Below are 13,128 nucleotides of genomic sequence, written 5' to 3'. Positions count from 1 at the left end.
AAAGATATGTTTTTGGGCATTTTAGCCTTTAATTGACAAGACAGACAAATAAGAAGGGGGAGAGAGAGAGGGGGAGTGACATGCAGGAAATGGCCACGGGCTGGAGTCGAAGCCAGGTCCCTGCAGCAACAGCCTTGTACATGGGGCGCCTGCTCTATTCACTAAGCCACTGACGCCCCGTAAAGGAGCTGATTTCATTCAGTATTTAGCAGATTAGTTGACCAGAAGGAGCCCACACCATCAAACTGTGGGAGACTGTGCCGCAAAGAGGCATTGGAGGCCCCACAGGTGTTAGAAGAAGGCGGAAAACTGAGGAACATGAGGGCAAGACTTCCTACATTTTGGAAAAGCCTATGGTTACAGCTAAAGCCAAAAGCAAGGGATATAATTTCCTCAAAGAGTGCCAGGAGCCCAGTCAGGGTGGAGACCTTCAGCAGCAGGATTCATGAACTGAGCAATACAGAGGGATGTGCAATATATGTCTTATTTATTTTCTAAAGGTTATGATCATGGAGTTTCATTGGTGTCATGTTGTTCTGTGTTTTAGTTATATTTACATTATGTTTATTGTTTACTGTGCTGTACCACAAATCACCCCATTAAAAAGTTTATCCAAGTCTAAGGACTTGTTTTTGCTTGTCAACTCCCAATTTATAACATCACAATGAATAAAAGGTTTTCTTCTGTTTTATTTTCATAAAAAAAAGCATTTCAACATTTCCAAATCATTGTTTTCAAAACAATACAATCAAAACATCTGCGCCATTAACTTAAAATCATCATAACAAAAATAACAAAATTAAATATCACTAAATAAAGTGTTGCAATATCAAACAGCCAACGCCAAAATGCACTGCATTTTTACACGTTGACCTGAAGCAACTCACAAAAAAATGAGACAAACGGCTTTCATTAACTAAATGTTGAGCAATAAGTTAGAAAACCAGTGTATCTGACTTGGCTGACGTCTCTAGCTGACCGCATGGAGACCCAGTGTAACCACTTTGTTGCAAACCACCAGCCAGCATGTGATTCCTACTCCACCTGAAGGGAAAGAACAGCTCTGTCAATGAATGAATAACGTAGGAAAATACTGTATTTTATATATACATCAGAGTTGTGTTTGAATCAGTATAAAAGAAAAGGTATTGAAGTCATAGAAGACTTGTTCTGTGTGTTGTTTATGAATAATCTTTTTTTTTTTTATGAAGTATAAAAAATAGGTTTATTACCTGCCACTCCTGTTGGGAAGGCCACAAGGCGCTCCACTGGGGCAATCCATTTACTGGGGACCACCGTCACTGGATCAGAGTAATACTTCCATATCAAAGAGATCATCAGAGCAGCCTGACGAATAAAAGAAAGAAATATGTGGGTATACAATACATAATGAGTATTTTATCAGCTCGTCTTTAAGCTAGTATTATCAACTTTTTTGTATCGAATAGGTCTATGCTTATATTCTTATACTGCAGTAGCTGTGTGTGTGTCTCATAGTTACACTAGAATCTACAACCACATGCATTTGATGTTCTTATAATTCCCACCTACCTGCAGTATGTAAAACACAATGTTCACGACCCATTTCATCTTGGCTTGTTGCGCTGTTCTTGATTTCACTGCAAACGTGAGGAAAAACACAACTATTAGACTCAACACATTGACTTTTGTGGTGATGCAGCCTTCTTAAACTCTAACGCAGACCCTTTAAGCAGGCTAATCAGAGTATTTTCGCCAGTTCATTTAACTTCATTATTTGAATGATCAGAAAATCAGAGATATGGGCAGCAATTCAAAGGTGTGAATTCAAACTAAGCACCCATTTTTGCGCATTCCCAATTACTGTGTTCACCCAGCCATAGGGGAACAGAGCAAGTAGCACAGCAGTCTGCTATTTGTAAGATAAAAAAAAACAACAACAAAAAACACAGAGGAATGATCAATACATCACAATATGTAATGTAACGTATTGAAACAGTGGGAAGTTCCACTTGATGACCCCAACAGTAAAAACTATGAGTCAGTTGTTTGGGAGCCGTGAGCACAATTCTACTTGTAGAAAACAGTGACTGGTTCTTGAAGACATTTACGGTACAACATAGGCTCAGCTTGGTCATGGAAGATGTAATATTTTGAGTCACTGTGTGGTTAAGACAAAGAAATGATCAAAACGGAAACAATCTGAACTAGCCTTTGGTCTGCGGTACATATGTACTATACTGAAATTGTGATTAGCCACTTCCTGTCTGTGCACATGATAATCCTGAGGCAGGGGGTGAAGGACAGCAACAGGCAGCAGCTGTTCCCACTGAACACACAGTAAGTATGTTATCCAAAACCTCCTGTCGCTTCCTACGGTTGGTGGTTTTAATGTGTGAATCTGCTGTAGTAGACATGCACAGGTGTGGAAGTCACAATATGTGCCTTCTACAGTAAACGTGACAGTGTGTCGGCACATAGCTTCCCCCGCGCTTCCAAAAGAAATGAAGCGGTAGACCTATATTGGGTAGAATGAATAACAGGAACACCAATACAAAACAATTAACACTCACTTTCTTACGTTTATGTTCAATTTTGATTGGTATTTAGCAGTGGTGTGGACTTAAAGTCACAACCTGGACATTATTTAGACGTGAGTCACAAATTTGATGAATTCAGACTCAACTTGACAAATCAAATAAAACTTGCAACTTGACATGTACTATACACCAATAGGGCTGCAACGATTAGTCGACTAGTCGCTGACTAATTGACTATTAAAATAATCGGTGACTATTTTAGTAGTCGACTAATCGGTGTGAGTCTTTTTTTTCCATAGAAAAGTACCCCAAGATACTCTTATTGCAGCTTCTTACGTTCAGATATTGGCAGCTTTACACACTCTCCCATGACGGTGAACTAAAACCCTTTGGCGTGAGTACGAAACAAGATATTAGATGACATAGTTTTGGGGTTTGGGAGAGACAGAAATTTTTTAAACATTTTAACACATTTTCGATAAAATGATTAGTCGACTAATTGAAGAAATAATCAACAGATTAGTCGACAATGAAAATAATTGTCAATTGCAGCCATAAACACCAATGACTCGTGACGTCATTTGGACACGAGTATTTGCAATCCACTTTGTTGTCCTGTCCATGTTAAATTTCTTCTTTCCTATGTTTTTTACTGTGCTTGGATTTGTGAGTAATGACACTTTGTTCTCTGTATGCTGCTGTATATAGAGAATGACAACAATGAATTGAATTGAGCCTTTTGATTTGAAGTACTTGATACCTTCCCCCACACCCAAAGATTAAAAAGTACATTGAGCTTGGCAATGTTGTGCACAACATAATAGTGCTCTATTTACTATTTTACAACTTTAATTTCTGCATTTTACAAAACAAAGTAGCACAGAATATGTAAAATTCACTGTGGTGGTACTGCTGAATAGTGCCAAGTTAGTGATTACGATTATGTGCGCTTGTTTTAACAAGTAAATACAAATTTTAAAAAGCATTCATGTGTTTTGTAAATGTATTTTACTGTAACTTTGTTGTTAAAATGGCATTACGCTTATTGAAAAGCACATTATGACTTGGTTAGGACGGGAAACTCAAAGTTTAGGACCTAGGATTTGACTTGGGACTTGAGTGCAAAGACTTGTGATTTGCAAAATAATTACTTGCTCCTACCTCTGTATTTAGAAGTCATAGTTTGTGGTGTTGCCGTATGTAGATGTTCCTGATATTGAGAATTTAATGCAGCAGAATTGCAGTCTCTTAATATTGTATTGGACTTATTTGGGGCTACTATCACATTGTCCTTTGCCACAGTAACTAGTTTTGCCCCTCACCATGTGTTTTCAGCTTGTCTGTCATCTTGTTGATTTTGCGCTCCAGTCTGGCATATCTTGCAAACTCATCCATCATGCTAATTGAGGCCTGCTCCTTCTTCATCTCCTGGATTTCAGCCCTCATCTCACTCTCCTGCTCAGCATCTTTTTGCACCATCTTGGAGAGCTGAAATGGGGGACAAAGAAAAGCACTAAGACACAGTTTCACTGTAATGTATGGCGACTGTACATGGACGCAGTTCCTACACGTTCCTGCAAGACAATAAAGTGTATGAATACATCCTCCCCTGAGTTTAAGGGTAGTGTTTTTACATTTTTGCTAAGCTATCTTTAGCAGTTATACAATTCCCTCGCGTTACAATGGGCTCCATACATTTGAACAATGGTATAGCACAAAATGTTCTCCCCTTATGTGCAGTGGCTACAGCGGGATCCCGGGAAAACCCCACCCTCTGAGTGTCTGAACGGCTGCGTTGTTTCAAGCTAGCCAGCTATACGTGAAGCTAGCATCATTAGCATTAGCTTACAGTAAGCTAAGCTAATCAACAATAGTCTGCTGTGTGTTGGACGAGGCGACAGGAATCACACTAACACTCGTTTTATGAAACTATAAATGTACATTCAATGCGAATATATATCTTATTGAATAAATAGCCCCTACTTACGAAAGAGGAAATGGTCGGCAGGAGTGTTTTCATGAGATTACACAGGAAAACCGACCCCAGCACAAGGAACCACGCATAGCCGGACGCCATGTTTGTTACTCCACCGCTCAGCCTCCTTGTTGCAGCTGTGGAGCTGCTGGACTGTGAAGTTACATAATAATTAGGCTAATTTAGCTTATTCTGGTTGTTACCTGTGATTTTGCTTTTAAACACGACGTCTTTTCAGCACCAATAAACAAATTTGCTTCATGTTTTTATTACGATAACTGTGTTTAAATATGATTTAGTGAAATGTGTTGTCTTCATGGTGTCTGCAGCTGAAGTAATCTAAATGCTTGATCTGTTGCTTTGATAATGTAGGCATGCATGTGGGAGGTTTTAAAGCAAGAAAAAACAGATCACACAGTTTAATTTGCTTCTTTATATTTAATGCCTATGCATGTTCATTCTTATCTAACAGCCCACAACATTTACTCCGTTGTCATGCATTTTCCAAGTCGTGCACACACACACCCTGCCTGGGAACAGGCTGTGATTAAAAAGAGAGAGTTGGCTCGGCCTGACTGATTGGCACACCATCCTGCCCACACAGGTAAGATGTTTTGGTTCAAAAATGTGTTGTCTCGACCTCAAAGCCAATCGCTGGATGCAAGGGGCGGGGACTGCTCTCCCTGCTAGGTTGGTAGGATAAGGGATAAAATATACAGAGAGGGGGATCCAATCCGGTTTGAGCTAGTTCTAGTCCTGGACGGACATTTATGTTAAGTTACAGACTGCTCTGGAGGCAGAAGTGCACGGCTGATCCACATTTCATTTAGTCAGCTAAACTGTGAAAAGCTGTGCCGTTTTCCTTTTACTTCTACTGTAGGCCACCACCTGAGCAACAATGGGAAGGAAGAGTAAAGTAAGTTAAAATGTGTGAATTGTGTCAAATAGGATACATTTCCAATGTTTCTTAACATTCGATGTGTTTTGCTACAGTATATCTTTTCACACTTGCATGCGCTACAGTGTCACGTTTAAAATACTTGCTACAATGTGTGTGTCCATGTGCATGCGTAAAGTCCACCTTGCTGCGCTCAGGTCTGTCGTGGCTGCCCTGTTGATACAGGGAAGTGGCGCCTTTTTACTTAGCGCTGTGCAACATGCTTTATCGTCGAACAAGTTTGCAATAATGCATGGCCTCCTCTTATATGACTACGGGCTAGTATTTGTGCCATAACGCACATTTAGCCGTGGTTTAATCTGGTTTGAGTGTGTGCTCAGATCAAACAAAGGGGTGTAACCACCGTCGTTGAACAGGTTGCCATTTCAAGGAAATTCCTTGCGTAACTGTTTTTTTTTTTAATATATCCGAACTGATCGAGGTTTGTAGGCCATGCGTCGTTATTCGAGTAGGATTTTGCACTTAGAATAAATGTCGAGTTGTTTTATGCGTATTTGCAGCGCACGGTTTTATGACCTCTGCCTGCGCGTACTGTAAAGCTGGTGCGCGTCACCCTTGAGGTGTTCAGGCTTTTCTCGTCATGGCAGCGGATTTATCCTCGAAAGACAAAACAGCGACACATTTGGTCGCAAGCTCTCAGAATTAGTTTTATAAAGCAGCTGCGAGGTTTGGTGAGGTCTGGAGCATTACGCGTAATCAGCGTGTTAATGCAGGCCTGTGGGAGCGCATATGGACGCACAGGGACCACACTTCCCTCTTCCCTACAAAGTACCTACAGCTCCATGCTTACTCAACAAAAACATGTCGGTCTCTTGACTGATGCAAACACTTGCTTGGCGGGAAGAAAGTAGAACTAAAGCTCTTCAACTTAGAGACGTGTTGGGCTCCCCTCCCCACCATAAGGTTGCATAATGTCTTTGTGACTGTAGGGGAGGCAGAGGTGCCCATCCCCCCTTTGTGCTACACACCCACTTTAGCTCACTCATGAATGGTTGTTGTTCCCGGCTTTTTAATATCTTTCTCCCTATCTTTCTTTCACAGGCAAACAATGGAGAGGCATGCACTGAGGTGAGCGTGCAAGGATCTGCTCGCAGACTGACCCAAACTGCTCTCGACACCCCAACTTTCACCCAAATGAACATTTTGTTCTACTTTGTGTCAAGACTGAAAAAAGATCCTGGTTGATACCAGGTGGCTTTTTTCATACATTAGTGCTGCCTAGTTTTGACCCTGCAAATGAGAAACTGGGGTTTTGAAGGTGAAAGTGACAATTAATTGGATTAAATATTTGTTATGAGCCAAGCTTCCATTGGGGTTGAGGACCTGCACTGCCTCTAGGGGGCGCAGGTTGACATGAAGTCCAAATTTGCTGCTTTGCTCTTTTGCTCAGTGCCATGATTTTAAGTGGTGTGTGACACAGATTCTCAGAAGGCAACAATTCATGTTCGTTCAATAGCTAAAACACTATTTTGCTTCAAGTCCCACAATGCAATTTTTCACTTTCCCCCAAAGAGGATGGCACAAAGTACACTTCTTCAGCATTACCAATTATTTCTTAGCACCTGAAATCTCAGTTTACTATTCCCCATAGACATCCCAGGGTGACTGCCTATTTTGAATGGATAAAACTTAAGCTCATCCATGATCGGTGGTTGTTGCCATCTTTTTAATTTCTCTCTCCCTTTCCTTCTTTTCAGTCAAACAATGGAGAGGTTAGTATTAACTCATAAACAAATGCAAAAGCACCCAAATGAACATTTTGTTCTATATTTACCGTGTGCCTGTTGATTGTGATTGTGAATGATTGTACACAGACATTTAGTGTGTTTCATCAAGCTAATTTGCAAATAGTATGCTTTTGATGGACACAATATAGATGTACAAGTATTCAAAACACCTCTGCTAAGTCTTGCTCACCCTTAGTCTGGTTAGAATTGAAATGTAGCAGTTGATGCATTTGATGGAGATGTAAGGACTGTTAAACTGATGTATAAAAAGTTTTACTACTTTATCGCCACACTCGTCGTCTCCTACATCGTGAGGAGACAACATAAATGACAAAACAAAAATTTAGAGGCGGTCATTACCTCCTCTGTGCTCAAGACCCCTCCCTAGATGGAGAAAAATAGTTTCATTATAAATTGTATGGCAAACATGTGTTATGTGGACAATAGTTTCTAATGACTGAACTAATATCAAATAATCATCTTGTGTTTTTCAGCAGCCACAGCGCAGGGCATCTAAAAGGATACGGGCAGTAAGTTCTGCAAGGATCATGCCATTTTAAACATCTGTGCCTATTCTACTATTCCTTACTATGCATATGCTGTTGGCATAATATGACGTGTATGTGTGTGTGTTTTGCAGAGAGAGGAAACGCAGCAAGAACAGGCACCGGTAAGAAATCTAGTTTCATCAGTGGACCAGCACTGTACTCATTTAAAATGCACAGTTTCATTAATTATTGCACACACTGACAGTGCGTTTCATGCTCCTTGGTTTGTTTTTGACATGATAGGCACCTGTCAAGACCAGCAGAAAGGCAGCCAAACAGCAAGCAAAGCCAGCCAAGAAAGAGGAGAAGAAAGAAGAACCCGAGGTTGAGAAGGAGGAAGCTCCTGCAGAAAATGGAGAGGCCAAAGCTGAGGAGGTAAAACAAGCCTCCCTCTTAGTGCCTCTTGCTATGTGAAATTTGCACTGCAGCAACATGAGGAGGACTTAAGTTACAAAGCATGTTCTCTCCATCCTTCAGGAGGCTCCAGCAACAGAGGACGCACCTGAAGCAGAAGAGGTAGAGGAGAAAGCTGAGGAGGAGGAGGAAAAGGCCGAGGAGGAGGAAGAGGAGGAAGAGAAAGCAGCGGAGTAGTAGTGACACCTCAAGACTCACTTGCCAGGGCTCCCTGTACATTGTTTCTTGTACAATGCAGAGAATATTTTTATCTACTATTTTCATAAGACAGTTAATGTTTTTAGGCATGTGATTGCAGAAATGCATTTTTAAAAATAATACAAATTCCACTCAGTTTCATGGCTTCTGTGAAGGGAAAGTGTCGGTCGTTATGTTGGGGGTTTTTTTTCCTTATTGAGTTCATAATTGTACTTGTTTTTTCTCTCTCGTCTCTCCGGCTCCTTATTTTGCCTTTAGGTTGTAGTTCTGCATGACACGAAGTCGTGCCTATATCAGGAATTTGATGTTCAACTCTGGGAGAGTTTACCTGAGACATTCCCAAGGCATCTTGAGGGATTTTGTAACCTGTACTGTTTTGGAATTTAATACATCGTAATACTGTGTGTTTGATAGGGAATAGGATGATTGAAAGTTTGAGAGTTGTGATCATTGCCGAGTTAAGTCTTGTTCACAACGTTCACTTAAATCGTGTTCACTAGTACTGGACTTGGTTGTGTTTGTTGTTGTTTTTTGTTTTGTTTTGTTTTGTTTATGCTGTCAGTTGATGGTACATTTGAGGTTGGTTAGACTGACCCATACACTCAGCTGTACTCAAAACACAATGCATTACAGAGCTAATCATACTCATCATGGTTTATTCTTTTAGAATTACTGTGCTTTCACCTCAGTCAATAGTTATGTATATGCCACATATTTGTGGCTTTATACAGTGCGGTTTTTGGGATTTCTTTACCAATGTACAGTTTCCTCATTTTTTAAAAAAAAAGGTAAAAAAAGAAAAATAAATTGTTTCTTTGTTATGAATGGTATAAAACGCCAATTAAAGTGGGAATTCCTCTCAAGTGTCTGTTTCTCATCAGCTTTGTGTTGAATTGCATCCTGTGTACAGGATAAATACTGGTTTTAGATGTCTGCTTTTTTTTATATCTGAAAAGAATTATTGATGCTATTTTTAACTACAGTGAGAAGTAGGTTATAGTTGTGACTCCTAAATGTTTCACTTCCATCTGAAACCCGTGTTCAGTATACTTTTTAAGAACTAGTGGGGATGGTTGATCAGAAATACTTAATTGATTCCCTAAGGAGAAATAATGAAAAATGATCCAATACAGCTGCTTTGATGCAAGGAATAGAGAATATAGAGCAATAACTAAAAGTAGAAATAAAATGTGTATTATGCTACCATGTTAAATACTAAAACAGGACAAAGGACTGTGTGAGGACTGGTGTAATTGAAATTCTTTAGGACATTAACCTACAATAGGTGGGCCAATTTGCTTGCTGCTCAATCTGTAATTACATCATATGCACTCATGAAAACAGTTCTAGTGATGGGTGAAGTAAGTGACTAATGGCTGGTTACCTTCAAATGTAGTGCAGGCCTTTACAGATGGTGCCAAATAAAATGGTTAGTGCATCTGTCATGCAGTTTTACTAGACAAAATGTCAAAAACTGAATGCTGGTAAAACTTGTCAAGCATCAATAACATAGTCACGTTAACCTGCTTGGGGGCCCATTTAGAAATGAGCAGCTTGCCCTTGAAAACCCTCCCATTGTATATTGTGGACAGAACATTTTTGCGAGGTTTGTTTTGTGGTTTGATTAAATACATCTAAATAACTTACTTTTAGAGTGCATTATGCCCCATGTTAGCATTATATCAAGTAGAATTTGCAGCAGTCTTGAGAAAAGATTTAGTTTCCAGCACAGGGCCTCAAGCATGAAATGGGGCCCACTGTGAGGTTCATAGATCAATTAAAATTGTGTTACACATCTTCTCATTTCACCAGCTTCAATCATTTGCCACTAACACTTGCCACTTTGTGAAGCTGAGGATCTGGTGCCCCCAAGGCAGTTGGCTGCTTTTTCACAGTTAGTGATCCCGGATCCAGTCTTGCATGTTGATATTACCCTATATTACAAATGTATTTAACATCAGCGCTATAATATCAATAGTGGTTCCCTAACTCTGGCTTCCCATTACAGGTAATGGCCCCATGGCTAAAAATAAAAACCTGTTTGGAGACCCTGGAGCAAAAATGTTATGTTAGTTGGTTTTCTCAGTGACCACTTTATTTACACAACACACTATGGATGACCCACAAACCAGTACTCTGACTGGAATGCTAACTGGACCTGTGTTTATTTTATATGTCAGTTTGTGCTAATTTGATGAAACATGAGGTTTTTTTTTTAGTAAATAGCACTATGTGAGTACAGTGCGACAGGATCCTTCTTTCAAACAGGGCCACAACATTACATAATAACACAGGAAACCAGCTGATATTGTCCTTTAGTGATGCACATTCCCACGGAAGAATCTGGGGGACTTTGGGCCCCTGGGGCCTTTGGCCACTTTGCCGGTTAACTTCTCATCTTGAGAACTGCTGTCCTAACCCAAACAATATCCAACAAGTAATGCATACCAAGATAAAACATACTAAAAACCAGTGGTGGAAGACGTGTTCAGATCCTTGGCTAAAGGAAAAGAAGCAATACAGCAGTGTTAATATACTCTGTTACAAGTAAAAGTGCTCATTCGGCAGAAAGGCCCACTACAGAATAATAGCCTTCATATTATATTACTGCACTATATATATTAAGACATTCATGTGTACATCACTTTAAAGGTCCAGTGTGTGGGATTTAGGGTGATATAGTGGCAGAATAGAAATATAATATAAGTACATTAACTTTTGTGTATAATCACTACACTTAAAAATAATAGTGAGAGTGTTGTAGTTGATGTTTTTTGCCTTTTGAACTACCACGTCTGTTTGTTTTAGAGAGGAAGAGACTTCTGCTGATAATTCAGCTCGTGGTAAAACCTCCTGAACGTCTGGATCTTAAGTTATCAGAGATGACAGGTGAGCACACATAAGCAGGTGCTGGGCTAGTGGCCTGTCTTGGACATGCCCACCAGCATCTGAGAAACACAGATGTGCAGGAGGAGACCTCTGCAGACAATGCGACAAAGTCCCCCTAAATCTCACACACTGTTCCTTAAATGTTGCAGCAGGTTAAGGTGGATTTAAGTCTTTTTTTTTTTTTTTTAAATAGTTTTAAATTGACATATTACAGATAATCGCACACTGACATACAACATATAGTGTACATACTGTGAAACAATAACACAGAGAATAAGTACAATAAAGTTCATTCATGAACCATTTTCAAAGAGCTGAAGCTGCCTGTTTCATTGATGATACATCCATAAACTCTTTTAATCCATTATCTATATTAAAACAATTTGATTTGTGTGATTTCCAATTCATCATAATGATACGTTTGACTGACATCAAAACTGGAGCAATAATGCAAGGTATAAGCTTTGTCTGTATATTTTCTATCCTTGAGCCTAAGAGGCAGACTGAGGGACACTGAGGTATTTTTACATCCAGGATAGAAGACAAACTCAATATCACCTTGTCCCAAAAACATCTCACTGGGGGGCAATGCCACAACAGATGCATGAGTGATCCTGCCTCACCACAGCCATCCCAACATAAATGTGGAAGGGAGTGATTCATTTCATGTCTTTGCTGTGTCTGCCCCCAAACTGTGGAACAGCATCCCCCTCTGATGTGGTTTTCCCTGACACGTGCCTGCCTGTGTTGTGTGAGCTGTGTACCTGACAGTTATGTTGCCTCTTATGTATACGTTTTTAGCATTTTATTCCTTTTGTACAGCACTTGGGTCAAAATGAGTTGTTTTTAAATGTGCTCTATAAATAAATTTGAGTTGAGTTGAGTTGAGTAATGATTCATGACTAAAACTGCTGAGTAACTTAATCTATAATAATGCACCCTAAATGATTAGCAGATTTATAATTTGTAATCATCTTAATCTGCAAAGTAATTTGTAACTAAAGTTATCAAAAAATGTATTTGAGTAGAAGTTTACAGTAGCATAAAATGGAAATACTCAAGTACTGTAGCCTGCTTGAGTAAATGTATTTAATTACATTCCACTATTACCAAAAACTAGGATTTATAGGACATTATAAACTAATTTTTAGTAGCCCACTTCAAAAAAATGAAGTTACTGATGATATAATTATTGGGCACTTTTGCCCTTGAAGACTGTTTTGATAATCACACAAAAATGATAAAGCAAGTTTATCAGTTAAGAGATGGAAGAGCAAATTGGCAACCATTACTTATGAGGTCATGTGCAGAACTCACGACCTCGATCAGAAAAAAAGGAGGTGGCCATTTGATTCACATCCAAGATATAAACAAATGTAATATCACCTCGTCCAAACTAATTTAATCCATAATAATGCACCCTAAATTATTAGTTGATTTATAATTTGTTATCATCTTAATCTGCAAAGTAACTTGTAACTAAAGCTGTCAAACAAGTGTATTGGAATAGAAGTATGAAATAGCATAAAATGGAAATACTCAAGTATAAGTGCCTCAAAATTGTACTTAAGTACAGTAGCATACTTGAGTAAATATACTTAATTATTACATTTCACCACAACCAGAGACTAGGATTATTGTGCTTTTCTTTTCTTGAGAAATGACTAGCTACCAAAATGATAAAGCAAGTTTATCAATCAAGAGAGCAAATTGGCAACCATTACTTATGACGTCATGTGCAGAACTCACGACCTTGATCAGAAAAAAGGGGGGTGGCCGTTTGTCTAATGCGCTGTGCGAAATATAAAATTAAAACTGAATTTATTTTTACTTGATTTTATCTTTACAGGCGGGTTGTGGGGAATTGTATTGCCGCTTGACTTCCACGAGATAATGCAAA

At 39.3% G+C, this 13,128-nt stretch overlaps 2 protein-coding genes across 4 annotated transcripts; one reads left to right on the top strand and one right to left on the bottom strand.

Moving 5' to 3' along the window:
- Positions 1 to 669: 669 nt before the first annotated feature.
- On the bottom strand, positions 670 to 5,100 carry get1 (guided entry of tail-anchored proteins factor 1). Of its 2 annotated transcripts, none has more exons than XM_049577348.1 (6): positions 5,020 to 5,100; positions 4,507 to 4,647; positions 3,842 to 4,007; positions 1,552 to 1,619; positions 1,233 to 1,347; positions 670 to 1,044 (listed from the first exon to the last, which is right to left on the bottom strand). In XM_049577348.1, exons 1-6 carry the CDS (start codon positions 5,083 to 5,085, stop codon positions 971 to 973), a joined length of 630 nt encoding a protein of 209 aa, XP_049433305.1. In that variant the 5' UTR covers positions 5,086 to 5,100; the 3' UTR covers positions 670 to 970. The 2 variants fall into 2 exon arrangements, with proteins under 2 accessions (XP_049433305.1, XP_049433306.1); XM_049577349.1 differs by lacking the exon at positions 5,020 to 5,100 and adding an exon at positions 4,981 to 5,002.
- A 131-nt stretch (positions 5,101 to 5,231) lies between these two features.
- si:ch73-1a9.3 (non-histone chromosomal protein HMG-like) lies at positions 5,232 to 9,202 on the top strand. Of its 2 annotated transcripts, XM_049577350.1 has the most exons (7): positions 5,232 to 5,410; positions 6,494 to 6,520; positions 7,150 to 7,164; positions 7,674 to 7,709; positions 7,820 to 7,849; positions 7,971 to 8,102; positions 8,205 to 9,202. In XM_049577350.1, exons 1-7 carry the CDS (start codon positions 5,393 to 5,395, stop codon positions 8,316 to 8,318), a joined length of 372 nt encoding a protein of 123 aa, XP_049433307.1. In that variant the 5' UTR covers positions 5,232 to 5,392; the 3' UTR covers positions 8,319 to 9,202. The 2 variants fall into 2 exon arrangements, with proteins under 2 accessions (XP_049433307.1, XP_049433308.1); XM_049577351.1 differs by lacking the exon at positions 7,150 to 7,164.
- The last annotated feature ends 3,926 nt before the right edge of the window (positions 9,203 to 13,128 follow it).

This window comes from Epinephelus fuscoguttatus, linkage group LG5 (assembly GCF_011397635.1).
Source record: "Epinephelus fuscoguttatus linkage group LG5, E.fuscoguttatus.final_Chr_v1".
NCBI lineage: Eukaryota > Metazoa > Chordata > Actinopteri > Perciformes > Serranidae > Epinephelus > Epinephelus fuscoguttatus.
The sequence above is the reverse complement of the archived record's forward strand: the minus strand, read 5'-3'. Positions and strand labels throughout refer to the sequence as shown.

What these genes read in the sequence shown, in the direction of transcription:
- get1 (XM_049577348.1), bottom strand. Translation starts at nt 5,085, where the DNA reads ATGGTGTGCCAATCAGTCAGGCCGAGCCAACTCTCTCTTTTTAATCAC. An exon ending in TTGTGTTTTACATACTGCAG is followed by an intron (nt 1,348 to 1,551) that starts GTAGGTGGGAAT and finishes TTTATTCGTCAG; the next exon opens with GCTGCTCTGATGATCTCTTT. An exon ending in CTTCCCAACAGGAGTGGCAG is followed by an intron (nt 1,045 to 1,232) that starts GTAATAAACCTA and finishes CTTTCCCTTCAG; the next exon opens with GTGGAGTAGGAATCACATGC.
- si:ch73-1a9.3 (XM_049577350.1), top strand. An exon ending in CGCAGCAAGAACAGGCACCG is followed by an intron (nt 7,850 to 7,970) that starts GTAAGAAATCTA and finishes TTGACATGATAG; the next exon opens with GCACCTGTCAAGACCAGCAG. An exon ending in GAGAGGCCAAAGCTGAGGAG is followed by an intron (nt 8,103 to 8,204) that starts GTAAAACAAGCC and finishes TCCATCCTTCAG; the next exon opens with GAGGCTCCAGCAACAGAGGA.